Source organism: Antrostomus carolinensis, unplaced genomic scaffold (genome assembly GCF_000700745.2).
Source record: "Antrostomus carolinensis isolate BGI_N321 unplaced genomic scaffold, ASM70074v2 scaffold4282, whole genome shotgun sequence".
Classification (NCBI taxonomy): domain Eukaryota; kingdom Metazoa; phylum Chordata; class Aves; order Caprimulgiformes; family Caprimulgidae; genus Antrostomus; species Antrostomus carolinensis.
In genome coordinates this window covers 28837-44715 of record NW_010298832.1, presented here as the reverse complement: position 1 = coordinate 44715, position 15879 = coordinate 28837, and the positions used below count along the sequence as shown (strand labels likewise).

General features: G+C 41.5%; 1 protein-coding gene across 1 annotated transcript in view; it reads left to right on the top strand.

Moving 5' to 3' along the window:
- The window catches only part of NEB (nebulin), a gene marked incomplete at its 5' end in the record, with an annotated part of 67819 nt that extends 54366 nt beyond the window's left edge, over positions 1 to 13453 (top strand). Inside the window, 17 exons of the mRNA XM_010162579.1 lie at positions 20 to 112; positions 1307 to 1399; positions 1904 to 1996; positions 3497 to 3589; positions 4483 to 4575; positions 5222 to 5314; positions 5909 to 6001; positions 6498 to 6590; positions 7555 to 7647; positions 7954 to 8046; positions 8325 to 8417; positions 9778 to 9885; positions 10210 to 10393; positions 10895 to 10987; positions 11854 to 12003; positions 12305 to 12414; positions 13280 to 13453. Of these exons, the coding sequence (XP_010160881.1) occupies positions 20 to 112; positions 1307 to 1399; positions 1904 to 1996; positions 3497 to 3589; positions 4483 to 4575; positions 5222 to 5314; positions 5909 to 6001; positions 6498 to 6590; positions 7555 to 7647; positions 7954 to 8046; positions 8325 to 8417; positions 9778 to 9885; positions 10210 to 10393; positions 10895 to 10987; positions 11854 to 12003; positions 12305 to 12414; positions 13280 to 13453 (1842 nt within the window). The remainder of the gene's footprint in view (positions 1 to 19; positions 113 to 1306; positions 1400 to 1903; positions 1997 to 3496; positions 3590 to 4482; positions 4576 to 5221; positions 5315 to 5908; positions 6002 to 6497; positions 6591 to 7554; positions 7648 to 7953; positions 8047 to 8324; positions 8418 to 9777; positions 9886 to 10209; positions 10394 to 10894; positions 10988 to 11853; positions 12004 to 12304; positions 12415 to 13279) is intronic.
- Between the last annotated feature and the right edge of the window lie 2426 nt (positions 13454 to 15879).

Genomic DNA, 15879 nt, shown 5'->3' with positions numbered 1-15879 from the left:
ACTTTCTTGTCCCTCACAGGTGTTATACAAAGAGGGCTTAGGGACCGGCACCCCAACACCGGTTACTCCTGAGATGGAGAGAGTCAAACGCAATCAAGAGAACGTTAGCTCGGTATTGCTAAATAAACCAAACCCTACCATTTCAAATGCAAACCAAATCCCTTTAACTCCTCCATATTAAATATATTCTCTCAATTCTTTGCTGAACTTTGAACAACCCTTTCTTAATCAAATCACTAAAACCCTCTCAGTATCCTTATATTTTAATTTTTCACTCAGTCTAACTTAATGGTCATGAAATTGTTCCAGCTGTGAGATTTTAACCTCATGTACGGAAAGCAGTTCAGCAGCACCTTATTTTCCTTCCCAATGAAGTAACAGAAGTCTGAGTGCTGTCACTCTCCTCCTCAATAACAAAGTCCATCCTTCTAACAGTCTTCAGACTCACCCCCCTGGTTGCACTAGAAATGGAACATGAACTCTTAACGCTTCCTGAAGCAAAGCCACCTAACGCCACTAGCGTGTGCCCTCTCTTCTCCTGGGTTTGCTGTGTTGGGTGCTTTCTTATATCCCACAGGTCTTTGTGAGAAAACCTGGGTGGCATCCCCACATCATGGCAATATGAAAAACATGATTAATATTGTATATAGAAGGAAAAATTATTGTAGTGATGAATTTCTCTCCAGATTGTTTCTACTCCTAACACATTCCAGTCAAATGAGCGTTAGTTATGTCATAATTTTGTTCTGTATTTCTGTTTTAATTAGAGCAGCTTACAACTCATTTTGACTCATTCTGACCCAGTTCAGACATGAGAGATATGAAATTCAGTCCTGACTTGAGGTTAATAGGACGGTTTGGAGAAGCCACTGTTGTTTAACAAATGTTTTGCTGGATGTAATTGTCTTGGAGGTCATCGCAGCTCTCTTCTGCTGCTGAGCCTGTTTAGAAATCTTAGAGGCAAAGCTGCTCATGCAGGATCTTTTGTTTGAGTAGTTGGAAAGAGTTTTCAGGTAACTTGGCTGAAGGTATGATTGGCACAAAACACTCCTGCAGTTCTTGCTGGCATTACTTGTGTGCACCCAGGTGAGATGACAACAAACCTCCCAGGAGTATTAGCTGATTATTTTCATTCTTTTTTTTTTCATTCATTTTTTGCCAAGACTCGATTTGTCATACTTTGACATTTCACAATATTAAATTACTTGTCTTCTCTCTCTCTCCTCCCTGTCCTCCTCTTTCCTTTCCTCTCCTTTCTTTTTTGTTTTTGTTTTTTTTTCTGTAATGCTTCCCTGTTGCCACACAGGTGTTGTACAAAGAGGGGCTGGGGATTGGAACCCCAGTACCTGTAACTCCCGAGATGGAGAGGGTCAAACGCAATCAAGAGAACTTTAGCTCGGTATTTTTTTTGTCATTTAAGAAAAAAAGTTCCCTTTAACTACTTAACACCTGTAAATTTTCTACTCTATCTAATTAACTTATAAACATAGAAACATCCCCTTTCTGCTATTAAGATTTTTAGTCATTGTTAGTTGTTTATGTGCTTATTTTTTTAAAGATTTTTTTTATAATCATAACACTTGATGCTTCTTGTCCTTTAAAGCTTTTTTTTTTTTTGTGAAGCTTAAAGTATGTTGCATTTTTTTAAAAATAGGTTTTTTATTTGCTTAATTCCATTCCTTTTATGCTTTATTTTTCTGTTGAAGCACATACAAGAACGCAATATTTCTAGCTCTCACAAGACTTCCTCTGAATTTATCACCACTGTTAACTGTTTTATACTTCCTAATTTTTCCTGCTTTCTAGTAGATTTAGTGGGCATAATAATTAAATGTGTGACCTCCTTCACATCCAGTATTTTTTTTGTTCCTAACTTTTTTTCAACCCCCATGTTACCATATAGGTGTTGTACAAAGAGGATGTGGGGACAGGAACCCCAACCCCTGTCACTCCCGAGATCGAAAGAGTCAAACGCAATCAAGAAAACTTTAGCTCGGTATTTTTTTTTAATTTGAAAAGCAGTCATTTCCCTTTTAACCTATTTAAAAATAATTTTAACACCAGAAAAATACTCTTGTATTTCCCTGTAATCAATTTACACAAAAAAGAATATCCTGTTCCCTGTGTTTTGACATTTTTTCCTCCATAATTGTTACTTGCTTTGTTTTGATTAGATCCTCTTACTAATCAGAACTTTTAGATTCCCTGTTCCCATCTTTCTTTTGACCTTCAACGTATTTTTTCTTTAATATCTGCTTTTCCTTTGTTAATCACTTCAATCCTTGGTTGTTGTTGGTTTTTTTTACCTTGGTTTTATCGCATATAAAAACTAAACTCTTTATTGCCTGATAGAAATCTGTGGCCATGACCTCATTGTAACAGTGCTCTGAGAGATGCCAGTGTAACATGCTGTGCTGTTTATGGAATGGAGAAACCAAACAGAATTTATTTCTTTAGTCCTCCTGCATTGTGTTTGATGCCTTTTTCCTTTAGGAAATCTTTAATATTGTTTCACAGAGACAATGGCCCAAATCTCCAGCTGGAGTAAATGGCTCTAGATATGTTGGAAGCACAGGTTTGCAGGGGAAAAAAATAAATAAAAAATAAATGAGTAGCATGAGGATGTTTCTCGGGGTGAGGAAGGTGTCACCTGAGATAAGAGAGCACAAGCAATTGTTTCTCAGATTCCCTTTTCACACATATGCCTTTATAGGAGCAGAGGAAATGGCAGGAAGATGTGGCAGGGGAGGGTGAGGTTGGCCATGAGGAAAAGGTTCTTGAGGCAGAGGGTGGTGGAGCACTGGAACAGGCTCCCCAGGGAGGTGCTCATGGCACCAAGGCTGACAAGATTCCAGCAGCATTTGGCCAAGGCCCTCAGGGACATGGTGTGAATGTTGGGATTGTCCTGTGCAGGGACAGCAGTTGGACTCCATGGTCCTTGTGGGTCCCTTCCAGCTCACAACATGCGATGATTCTGATCACGGTTCTGTCCCTTCCTGCCATAAGCAAGCTCGGTTCTCTGGTGATGAGCTCTGGACAGTGAGCAGTGCCTCATTCAGGGAATAGAGAACACTTTGTTGAGGTGTGTGCATACAGAACAACTTCCAGGAACTTCCACTTGGTCCTCCAGTGACTCAAGTACGGTCAGGAAAATGTTGACCTCACTGATAGTGAAGGGACAATAATACACTTCATTATAATTTATATAAGACTTTAATCTTCTAAATACCAGTTTTAAGTGTCCACCTTGAGAAGCACTTAAGCAAATCAGGAAGATATTCGAGCATTTTGGTGGAAGTCATACCAATGTATTAGTGTTTATCTTCAGAGTTTTAAACTATTTTTTTATTTATATGGATTTTTAAATCCCTACGTCTATTCAGGGCACCTCAGAAAAACAACCCTCATGTTCTCAACCCTCTGTCTCAGCAAATTCAGTGTTACTGTTGTGCACTTCTTCCTTTTTTTCTTTTTTTAATATAATGTTACCCCACAGGTGTTGTACAAAGAGGATGTGGGGACAGGAACCCCAACCCCTGTCACTCCTGAGATTGAAAGAGTCAAACGCAATCAAGAAAACTTTAGCTCGGTATTTTTTTCATTTGAAAAGCAAAAAATTCCCTTTTAATCTATTTTAAAAGAATTTTAACATACAAAAAATTTTTTCTTATTCCTATAATCAAGAAAACTTTAGCTCGGTATTTTTTTTAAATTTGAAAAGCAAAAAATTTCCTTTTAATCTATTTTAAAAGACTTTTAACATATAAAAAAAAAATTTCCTGTTCCTATATAATCAACTTACATAAAAAGTGATATCCCGATCCCTTTGGGATTTTTTTCCTCCATAATTGTTACTTACATCCTTCTTGTTCCTCTTTTTTTTAATTACATCTTAATAATAACTTTTAATTCCACCTTTCAAGTCTGATTATATTTTTAATTTTTTTTGCTCTTAAAACCCACCCTGTTTTCCTTTTCTTGCTCACAACCATCCTGAATTTTGTTTTGTGTGGTGTTTTTTGGGCTTTTTTTCCCCTTGATTTCACTTACTTTATATATGAGAACTAAACTATCCAGCACCTGATACGAATCTGTGGCTGTGACCTTGGTGTAACAGTGCTCTAATACTCACCTGCTGTGGTGGTTATGGAAATGGGTAAACGAACCAGAGTTGATTTCTTTGTTCCTTTTGTGTTGTATTTGATATTTTCTGCCCTTAGGAAGTTTTAACCCCTCTACTGTTGCGCAGTGTTTTTGATACAGCTCCTGAGAAGCTCTTCCAGCGTTCTGCCAACAGGCATTGCAGAGTCTTCGTGTTTAGCTGTCTGGTTTTGAGGAGCATTTTAATTTTTCTCTTTTATTCCAAGCTTTGGCTCAGAGCAGCTTTGAAAACCATTCAGACTGTTTCAGCAAAGCTCCATGTCACTGTTGTGTGCTTGTTCCTCTTTTCTTCTTTTTTTTTAACATAATGTTACCCCACAGGTGTTGTACAAAGAGGATCTGGGGACAGGAACCCCAACCCCTGTTACTCCTGAGGTTGAGAGAGTCAAACGCAATCAAGAACACATTAGCTCGGTATTTTGTGGAGGAAAAGAAGTATTCCCTTTAACTCCACTTAAACAGAACTTTTTAACCTTTGTTAAAAATGAACAATTCCACTCCTTCCTTCCATATAATCTACTTATAAAAACTTAAAAACCCTTTCTTCCTCACTGTACTATATTTTCCACGTTACTGACCCACCACTTCTTCATGTATTTAATTATTTACATTACCTTAAATATTTTTAACTATTTTGCTCCCTGTTTCATCTTCCTTTTTCTGTGTGTGGGGTTTTTTGGTTGTTTTTTTGTTGTTTGGGTTTGGTTTTGGTTTTTTTTTAAATCCTATTGGTTTCCTGTTTTAATGTTGTTATCACAGATGCGGGGAGGGTTTGCCTTTCCAGCAGGCTTCAACCAGAGTCTAAAATCTCCCTTCTACTATGAAAATGTTTGATGTGAGAGGCTTCTGTGTTGGATTTGTCTCACCTGCTAAGATAAAAATCACAGAGCTCTTTGCCTTCAGACCCCCACGGGTGCAATCCAGTCTTCATTGCTTCCAGGGGCAGCTTTTAGGGCACGTTAGAGCTCCAGCAGACTCAAATATTTGCCTTTATGTTGGATATAATTATTATTCAGTTGTGATTATGGTTGTTTTTTGGCTGCTTCTTGTTATTACACAGGTGTTGTACAAAGAGAGCGTGGGGACTGGAACCCCCACTCCTGTCACTCCAGAGATGGAGAGGGTCAAACGCAATCAAGAAATCTGTAGCTCGGTACTTTGCTAAGAGAAAAAAAAAAACCAAACTTCCCTTTAATCCTAATTAAAAGAACATTTTAACAGTTTTAATAAACAGATGTTGTAACACTAGTTCCAAAATAACGCCAACCCTGGCTCTAAAGCAGCTTACATGAATATTCCCTCCTTACTCATGCCTTTTTACAGTGGTGACTTTAACTTTTTGCAGTATTTATTGGTTTTTAAGAATAATTTTAATGCCCTCTTCTAATCCTAAAAACACTTAACAAAGTCCACTTGTTTTCTCTGCAATGCTGATGTTCTTTTTTTTTTTTAAAAAAAATTTACATATTCATAACATCCTCAGCCCCTCAATATGGTATTTTTGTGGTCTCATTTTTGTGGTACTTACACTATTTATTATGAGTGATCCTGTAGTTAAAAAGACAGCGTGCCAAACCCTGCTTCTCTAGTAGAATATTGCTCATTACTGTCTTTAAAAATATATATAAGACTGAGGCTGTGAGGAAATAAATACAAGGAAAAAAATGCCTTAGGCTTTAATTTTGTCTGTGGATAGTTTTTTTTATTTATTGTTGCTTTCTTTGGCTCCTTTCTTTATGTCTCATAGGTGTTGTATAAAGAAAACATAGGGAAAGCAACCCCAACCCCTGTCACTCCTGAGATGGAAAGAGTCAAACGCAATCAAGAAATCATTAGCTCGGTATTTTGAACAGGAAACCAGTTCCTACAGCTCTGGCTGAAGTGTTGGGTGTAACTGCAGCAGTTCAGTTATCTGTGCTTTTTAACTCTCTAAAATGAATCTGCCAGGTAGCATCAACCTCCTCCCTTCCGTGCTGACAAACACATCGGAGCATCTTCTATTTAACACTGCCTGAAGCAGGACTTTGACCTTTTTTGGGTGGATATTGTGTCTCTGCAACTTGTTTTTTTTTAACCCTTTCTTCCTACAAGTGTGCTTTCATGCAGAGTGGATTCCATCCAGGGTTCATTTCTGCATCCTAATAGATTAATGGCAAAGCTCCCGTTGCTTCTTTTGGGAACAGCATTGTGCCCCAAATCTAACCCTTCCTAAGGATAATGACTCAAAACCTATTTTGGATGTTGGTTTGGTGTGGTTTTTGGTTTTGTTTTTGGTTTTTTGTTTTTTGTGGTGGTGCCATTTTAATGACATTTGGGTACTCCCTTATATCCTGTAGGTTTTGTACAAAGAAAATGTGGGGAAAGTGACCCCAACACCAATCACTCCAGAGATGGAGAGAGTCAAACGCAATCAAGAAATCATTAGCTCGGTACCTTAAAAATAGATATATTTCTTTTTTTCTTTGTGCTTACATCTTAATAAAGTAACATTCTAACTACTTACTGAAAGTTGATTATGATTTAAAAAAAAAAAAAAAAAAGAGATTTGTTTCTGCAAATTAATTGCTCTTCTAAAATAAAATTACTTTAGTGTTAACAATCTGATCCAGAAGGTCAGTACCACTCAGGCTGTGCACCTGTGGGCTCTATCCAGACAATAGGAAGAGTTTAGCATTTTTTTGGTGAAGATATTCAGGTTTATATCTCGGTGCTTAATGTTGAAGTTTTCATTGGCTTTTCAGGGGTATTTGGCTTTAGCAAAAAAAACCAAATAAATGTGAAACCCAACCACCCCACCTCAAAACCTCTCACCTCTCTGACCCAGGTGAGACTGTATCACTGTGAGAGGGGACGTAGGACCTTAAACAATGACACCAAAGGCACAGGCCCTCCTTTCTGGAGGGGTGTCAGCACTAGCTTTGAGGTGGCCTCATGGAGTGGGGAGACACGTAGGTGCCATGGTGTGGTGATACCAGACATCCATCCCCGACACCCTTCGTTATTTGGCTGCCCAGTGTCGGTGTGGCAAAAAAACCTCTCCCCCCCCCTCCCAAAAAAGGTCACAAATTGCTTCAAATAGAGATAAAACTGCAGATAAACCATTTCTTAAATAGTTCTCAAGGGCCACAGGCAGCTCCCCTGAGGCTGCAGAGCCAGCAGCAGAGTTGTAACTGGATAGAGCCCTTCTTTGTTAACCAAAAACATAACAAGCTTTTTCTTTGACAGTTTATTTTCCTTGCCCTTCCTTACAGCAGCAGGGGTTTGGTTTTTGTGTGTAGCATAATCAGTCGGGACTTTTTTGAAATTTGGTAACAAAGTAATAATTTGTATTCAAACCCTTTTGATTTTTGGGGTTGTTTTAAAGATACCGGATACATTTTCTGTATCCCACAGGTGTTGTACAAAGAAAACTTGGGGAGAGCAACCCCCACTCCTATCACTCCAGAGATGGAGAGAGCCAAACGCAATCAAGAACACATTAGCTCGGTATTGTCTGCAAGAAGTAAAGGGGATATGACTGAGCACTTTTTATTTTAACAACTCAAGTTTGCCTGGTTTTATTTAACCCTCTAATTTTTTTTTCCCCTCAAACTTAGAAAATCACCTCTTAAAAATACAGTACTTACTGAAAAGATTTTTTTTTTTATCAATTAACTTTTTAATACTATTTTTTTTCCTCTGACTTTTTTTCTTTTTCCCCTTTCATAACGGGTGGTGTTTACTCTAAACCCAGTAACATTACAGGTTTTAATCTGTACATTTGTGAATCTGAGTTACTTTTGTGATCTGTAGGTTGTATACAAAGAAGGCTTAGGGAAGGCAACCCCCACGCCAGACACTCCAGAGATGGAGAGAGTCAAACGCAATCAAGAAATCATTAGCTCGGTACTGAAAGAAGACAGACATCCACTTCTTACCAAAAATAACCATTCTGAACAAAACCTCCACTTCTAACTTAGCCTCGTTTTCTCAGTTTTCCTTATTTTTGCCTATTCCCCCCTTTGATTTTTACCTTTTGCTCTAGCAAATAACTTTCTAGGTGCTTTATTTCCCAAGATCTTTTCTACCCTGCAGTGATGAGTATGCTTAAACAATAACACCACTCACAGCACGAGCTGTCAATCATCCCGGCCTGACTTGGGGCACCTTTTTGTGCCCTGTAGGTTCTGTACAAGGAACACCTGGCAAAAGGAACTCCGACACCGATGACTCCAGAGATGGAGAGGGCTAAACGCAACCAAGAAAACATCAGCTCGGTATGTTCTATCCAGCCAATAAATGAAAATATATTAAAAAGTGATGTTTCAATCCCTGAAATCCTTACTCAAATGAAGAGCCAGATGTTAATGTAACTAGCTAGCTACTGAGTTTGGAAATATGAAATAGCCACACTAAAATCAAATCTTTTCATACTTGCTTTTTGTTTTCTGCTGCCACTGAGTCTCCTTCTGTGGGATTATCCGCTTGAGTCTTTCTGTGGGATTAACTATTTTAGTTTGGGGTTGGTTTTTTTTTAAACTACAGTTGAATTTCAAGTAACATGTTGCTTTCAAGTCTCTTGCAAATATCTTCTGGTTTTACTGCTCGTATACTGTATGATGTCATATAAATTGATTGTTCTTCAGTAACAGTGGATTTGAAGTCAGATTTCTGACATTCTATATAAAACCACGGCAAATCTGGACGTGCTGCCTTCAGGCCCTTCTTTGCTAACCTGCTAATGCAGAGGTCAATCCTGGCATACCCCAGTCTGTAAAGGTTTATACATGTAACAACTCATAGAGTCATCAAACCGTTTGGGTGGGAAGGGACCTTTCAGAACCATCTAGTCCAACCCCCTGCAGTGAGCAGGGACATCTTCAACCAGACCAGGTAGCTCTGATCATGAATGCACTCATGGCTTGCTCGATAAATCCAGGTTGCCCAGAGAGGCTGTGGCTGCTCCTCCCTGGAAGTGTTTGTGGCCAGGTTGGATGAGGCTTTGAGCAACCTGGTCTAGTGGAAGGTGTCCCTGCTGCTGGCAGGGGGGTTGGGACTGGATGAGCTTTAAGGTCCCTTCTAACCCAAACCATTCTATGATTCTATGATCTGCAAACAGATGTTTACAGAAGGATGATGCAACTGTTAGCACTCAAAAAAAAAAAACCCCAAAACCCTACAAACCCAGCAAAAACTGTAGCATTTCGATGACAAATATGGTCTAATGACATCTGTTTCACTCTGTCATTTCATTGAAGTCAGCGAGGTGTGTGTCAAAGAGATGAAAATATTCCCTAGAACACTATTCCTGCATTGGCTCTCCCTGTTGTGACAAGGTTAAAACAGGATCTTTCAGTTAAGAAAAGGAACATTTGGGATCAAGTCCAGAGCTGTCCATGTCTCCTATGGGGGTTGGAACTGGATGATCTTTAAGGTCCCTTCCAACCCAAACCATGATTCTATGATTCATATAATTATGAAAAATAATTTTGCTTTGTATTTTAATGTTATTCACCAGCACAGCTGCTGCTTTTTTTTCCCTCCCCCACTTCTACACCAGGTTCCTTCAGCCCAGCTGGTTCCTCCCGACGCCACAGCTCTGTGCCCTGTGCTCACTCCCTTCTTCTCCTCCGGCAGGTTCTTTATTCGGATAGTTTCCGGAAACAGGTACAAGGCAAAGCTGCCTACGTGCTGGATACACCTGAAATGCGGCGCGTCCGAGAGACCCAGAAACACATCTCCACAGTAAGAGCATTTCTTGTTGTATTTTTTAATTTAGCAAGTGATTTAAATAAGAACCTTTTTCCTGAGACACCCTGGGATTAGCAGCTCAAGGACAAGGTACAGATACCAAGGTTCGTTACCCCGGTTCTGAAATGCTAAAGGCAAGAGGGCCTGCAGGAGAGGCATGTTGGGGATTAGGCTCTCTCTCATAGTTCCTTGGGTTGGAGGAAGCCAAAGTTGAGAGGAGCAGTGCAGCTCTCTGCTAGAAATGCACCTCAGGTAAGTGAGAATAAAAATATGCTTCATCTCAGCGACGGAGAACAGACGTTCCATTTTACATTGCAGGTGAAATACCACGAAGATTTTGAGAAAACCAAAGGTAGTTTCACACCTGTAGTTACTGACCCCATCACAGAGCGCGTGAAAAAGAACATGCAGGACTTCAGCGACATCAGCTACAGGGGCATCCAACGGCGAGTGGTGGAAATGGAGAGGAAGCGCGTGGACCAGGATCAAGAGAACCTCACAGGTGAGCAGAAACAAGGATTTACAACAGCTGGAGGATGGCATTTACACTAAACACGAGTTGACCTTGAGGAATTGTTCTAGTTCAGGTCAGCAATAGCGACTCAAATTTATTGTGACTTGGAGATGAGGTTTTTTTTATCCAAGTCCACTTTGAAAGTATTCTCTCATAGCAGCTGTAAGCCAGCTGTGATCTGCCTCGCTCACCCTGCCCCACTCTGTAATGTCGTGCTGGATTTTCATTTCTTCACTTATATTTTTAACTTCACCTCTGTGCATATCAGAGAAACGCTTTAGAACTACTTGATGTGGATAAATTCCTTTTTTTTTTTAAAAAAAAAAAGCCTTCTCTGTGCTAGAGATTTGAGAAATACAAATCGATGAACTACAGCTTGCCCTGTCTGATCTGCTTTTACTCCTGTTAAGGACAGCCAGGTGCTGCTCGAGCTCTCGGAAAGTTGTTTGAGCTGCAGCTTCTCCTCACACAATCCTGTTTCTTTCACAGGTCTCCGTGTGTGGCGGACTAATGCAGGGTCAGTCTTTGACTACGACCCAGCAGAAGACAACATTCAGTCCAGAAGCTTACACATGATCTCTGGTATGTGCCATGGGCTGTATTTGTTTGTGCAAAATGTTTTTTTTTTTACTTTTGCAAATCCAACTGGTAAAACTGGTGGTTTGAGGGTGCTAAAGCCCAGCTTGGCAATCTATCTAGGCAGGAACACCAGCGTCACCTTATGTGCTGACTTCAGACTGTTAAAAATAACAACCAGGGCAGAAACAACTGTGCCTTTTGGAGTAGAACTTTGGCATGGTGTCCACAGGCTTTTAGAAAGCCCTGGGAAATCATAGAAGCACACTGTGATTAATTATGGGGTTTTTTCCCCATTAATTTTGTAAAATACAGTAGTAAATTCTGCTTGTCAGTCTATTCCGCCAAGAAGCAAGGGACAGGACAAGAGGAAATGGGCTCCAGTTGTGGCCAGGGCAGTTGAGATGGGATGTGAGGAAGAATTTCTTTGCTGCAAGGGTTCTGAGGCATTGGAAGGGGTTGCCCAGGGCAGTGGTGGAGTCCCCATCCCTGGAGGGATTGAAGAGTCATGTAGACATAGTGCTGAGGGACATGGGTTAGTCATAGGGGACTTGTCAGTGTTGGGTTCATGGTTGGACTCCATGAGCTTCAAGGGCTTTTCCAGTCCAGGCCATGCTGGGATTAGTGTGCATGGGACCAGTGTCAGTTTTCTACCCCGTATAAGCACAGCTGCTACGGGTCTGGTAACGATGGGAAAAAGCTTTGGGTATTGTTACAGAATATGTACACAGGAACATACATATGTATTTTTATATATGTGTACATACAGAGTAACCTCTCTATGTGCACGTGTATATACACATGTATCATTACGTGTGCATCTCCTGACAACACACAGCCATGAATTGTTTCCTGCCCCTCTCTCCCCACAGTCCAAGCCCAGCGCCGCAGCCGGGAGCACTCCCGCTCTGCCAGCGCCTTGAGCCTCAGCGGGGGGGATGAAAAATCCGAACCCTCGGAGGGTGTGGATCAGCATTTGTCCTACTACAGCAACGGGGGCTTCTTCACCACAACTGCCACAGGTAGGAGGAGAACAAACAACCCTTCTTCACATATGAGGACAAATGGGATCCTGAGCATCTGCCAGGACCGTGCTGGCCAATGGGCTCATGTTCAGTAATTCCTTTTGCCAGGAAAAAGCACAAAGTACAACTGCAAAATGTTGAGTTATGGACAGAACCCAACAGGGTTGTAGTCTAAAGTTGTATTTCAGGGGGTAAAAGGCAGATTTGACTCATCTCCTGACCATGAGCTTTATTCTAACTGACTCTAATACTGTTCATTTCTGTAATAAATGATACAAAATATAATTTCCTTTTGTAGTGGGCTACAAACACGCTAAAACCATCGAGTTACCGCAACAACGCTCGTCCTCAGTTGCCACCCAACAAACAACAGTGTCCTCGGTTCCTTCTCACCCCTCTACTGCTGGTGTAAGTAACATTGATCAGTTGGGTTAATAGAAACCATCCCCATCGTGCTGCAGCAGTTAATGCGACTGCCCACCAAAGGGGCTCAGCCCTGGAGGTCTCCAACAGCTGATGGCACATGCTCCATGGTCCTGCAGATGATGTTAATCCAGGAATGAGTTGGTCACATTATGAAGCTTGGTAAAAAAAGCAAGTGAAGGTGTAACAGATCTAATCTATTAGATTGCCCAAGGAAGTTGTGGCTGCTCCTCCCTGGAAGTGTTGAAGGCCAGGTTGGATGAGGCTTTGAGCAACCTGGTCTAGTGGAAGGTGTCCCTGCTGATGGCAGGGGGGTTGGAACTGGATGAGCTTTAAGGTCCCTTCCACCCCAACCCAGTCTGGGATTCCATGATTCTATGCAATTGGGACAGACCCTCACTTGTTCTGGAAAACTTTAAATTAAACTCCTTCCTACTCCTGAGATGGAGCCGTAGAGTAGATACAATGGGCATGTACGGCCTCACCTCTGCACCTCAGTCACAGCTGGAGCTACCTACTGCTCCAACACTTTGAAAACATTTCAGTCAGCTTCAGTGCCACTAAACCACATAGGCTCTAACCTCAGGTAGGGTTATACTTGGTAATTAAAGTATTTTGTTATTGAGAAGAATGATTTTGTGATCCAAAACCAGGAGATTTGAAAGAGCAGCCAGATCCTGGCCTCAGCAGCACTTCTAGAGTATGGAAATGAGTCAAAACACAACTTGTCCTCAGCCTGCTCTGACCTTCTGATTCTCACCCAGAGCCGTGGCTGCCAGTTCTGCCAGCAGGGCTAGAAACCTCTCTCTTGGTTTGGTTTTTGACCCTCCTTTTTTCTTAACACAAACAGAAGACCTACCGGGCCATGTACGACTACACAGCAGCTGATGCCGACGAGGTTTCCTTCAAGGATGGGGACACGATTGTGAACGTCCAAGCGATTGACGAAGGCTGGATGTACGGGACTGTCCAGAGAACCGGCAAGACGGGGATGCTGCCCGCCAACTACGTGGAAGCTGTCTAACCTGAGGCACATCCTTCCCTAACGCCTGTCTGCGTGGCACAGACAGAGCTGGGAGCCTTTGGAAAGGGTTTAAAATGCTTTTTCCAAGGTGCCTCCTTGGCTTCCAGGGTGATGGTGCCTCATGAACCATGGTGTGGAAAAAAAAAAGTAACTGCAGAGCATAATACCCTTGAACCCTCCTCTCAAACACTTTGGAGCAGTACCTGTAACCACAGCAGTAGGCCCTGCTCAGACAATTGTATTTCATCCAGTATAAAAAACCCCCCCCTTTTTTTTTTTTTAAATATTGTCTGGATTTTCAAACATTTCCACACCACCTACCAGCTCCATGTTTAATTTAATTATGACAGAACTGTGCTGCAGTTCAGTATCTCTTGAAATTCTATCCATTTACTTAAGACTAAAACTCCCAAGTATTCCTTTATTCATTCTCCCATAAAGACAGTATTTTTCTGGGCTATTCTAAAATATTTGAATATATTCACTCTTTTTCCATATAAGCAATATTATAGTAGTAACTCAAACTAACTTTTAGCTAGGAGAGAGGGAAAAAACCCCAAAAACCAACAAAACCCACACCCCACACCCCACCACCAAACCCCAAAGCCTCTCCTTCTGCTTGCTGAGCTCTTACACGTGGTTTTTTTTCATGCAACCGTTCTGGGGTCAAAAGCTGTTACTCCTTGTAAATTAGTGACTAAATAAAGCTGATGATTCTGCAGTACCTTTGGTGTTTTCACTCGTGCTGAAGAGCAGGAATTAGTCTCACAACAAACTGGATTTGTTCAGAGAAAGGGAAAGAAGATGGATGGGAAAGTGATGGAGGATGCAACAACCACAACAAAATCAAACTGGGGCCTGTGAATGAGCTGGACAAATGATTTCAGAGCTGAACACAGGGGTTATCCATCTGTTTCATCTACTGAAGCAGCTGGTACCAGCCAGCCTCCAAGAAAGATGGAAATTAAAAAGAAAAAATAAAAATCAGTGTATAGTGTGTCCAAGATAGACTAAAGATTTAAAAAAATGAAGTTAACAGTAGAAGGAGTCGCAACATTATCTCTGAGGGCCTCTGTTCAGAGGGAATTCACAGCACATCATGGTGAACACAACCCCCTTGAAAGGGAAATGTCCTTCAGAGCAGGGTTCAGGATTAAACAGAGATGGTAACGCCCTTTTGAGACGTGTTAGGAACATCTGTATCTGTGCAGGGCACCAGAGAGAAGAGCTGAACAAACCTCTTAGGAACCAAAATAACATTTTCAAGAAAGCAAGAAAACCTCCAGCCAGCTCCTCGCTGGTGCTGTCCACCTCCCAGCTCCAAGCACCTCTCTGGCCTGTTCCTTTTCTTCATGAGATGCACAAACAGGGCAAAGAGCATTCCGAGTCTGGCTGCCAAGACACCACCACGTGCCTGAGGACCTGCTCCTACCCTAAGGCAGCAGCAATGACCTTCCCAAGTCCCTCCCAACTTTGTGAATCCAAAGTAACACAGAGAGAGGGCTGAATGGATCTGAAACAGGGAAAAAATAACCCCAAACCCCCCGAACCGTGGGCAGATGGACGCGTTTGGGAACTATTTGCTGTTTTATTTGCCCATGTGTAAGTTCTAAAACCACCCGCAGCGATTCTTTTCCATAAATGTCCATTTTGACAGCTACAGTACAATATATACAAATCAGATTTCCAGAGTAAAACCCGAGAACACTCTCTCTGAAGGTCTCTGAGAAGCAGCAGTGAATGCATTCCATGCAATTAAAACTCAGAATCATAAATTATTTAACCAACATTTGCCATCACAAGTCTGTACATAATATACAAAGATCTCTGGTCAAAATCCATTCGTTTCCCCAAGGAAAATAATGTTCTCCCCAGAAGGAGAATTGCTGCCAACAAAGAACACATGGCGGGGGGGGGAAAAGCCTGAGGAGTTTTTTTGCCAAGTCCTTCACCTGTGAGGGTGTGTTTTGTTCTTAGCGTGATCCCTACAAAAATACACACAAAAATAGAGGCCATCCAATGTCAAACAGCAGGTCCCTGGGCTGTGGCTGCTGCAAGGAAGGAAGCCCAGGTCACCTCAATATAAACCAGCGCTGAGAAGAGCCGCTGCCCATCAGTGTCAGTAGCTGGGGAGGAAACAAGGAGAGGCAGCAGCTGAGCGGAGCCGGCAGATCCAGCTCTTACCCACCAGTAAGAGTCCGCAGCAGTAAGAACACTTCGGATTTGGAAATAAAAATAATTTAACTACTCTGTTGGTTTGGTTTCACAGTCTTTTTGCTATTGCACAACTTGAGCCAAGTTTTCTTTCGCTACCTGAAAGAAATATGCATAGCAACACGAGACAGACACCTCGAACTGGGAGTAAGTAACCACACCAATTAGAACACACACATAAACACACACAAAAACAGGAAAAACAACCCCAA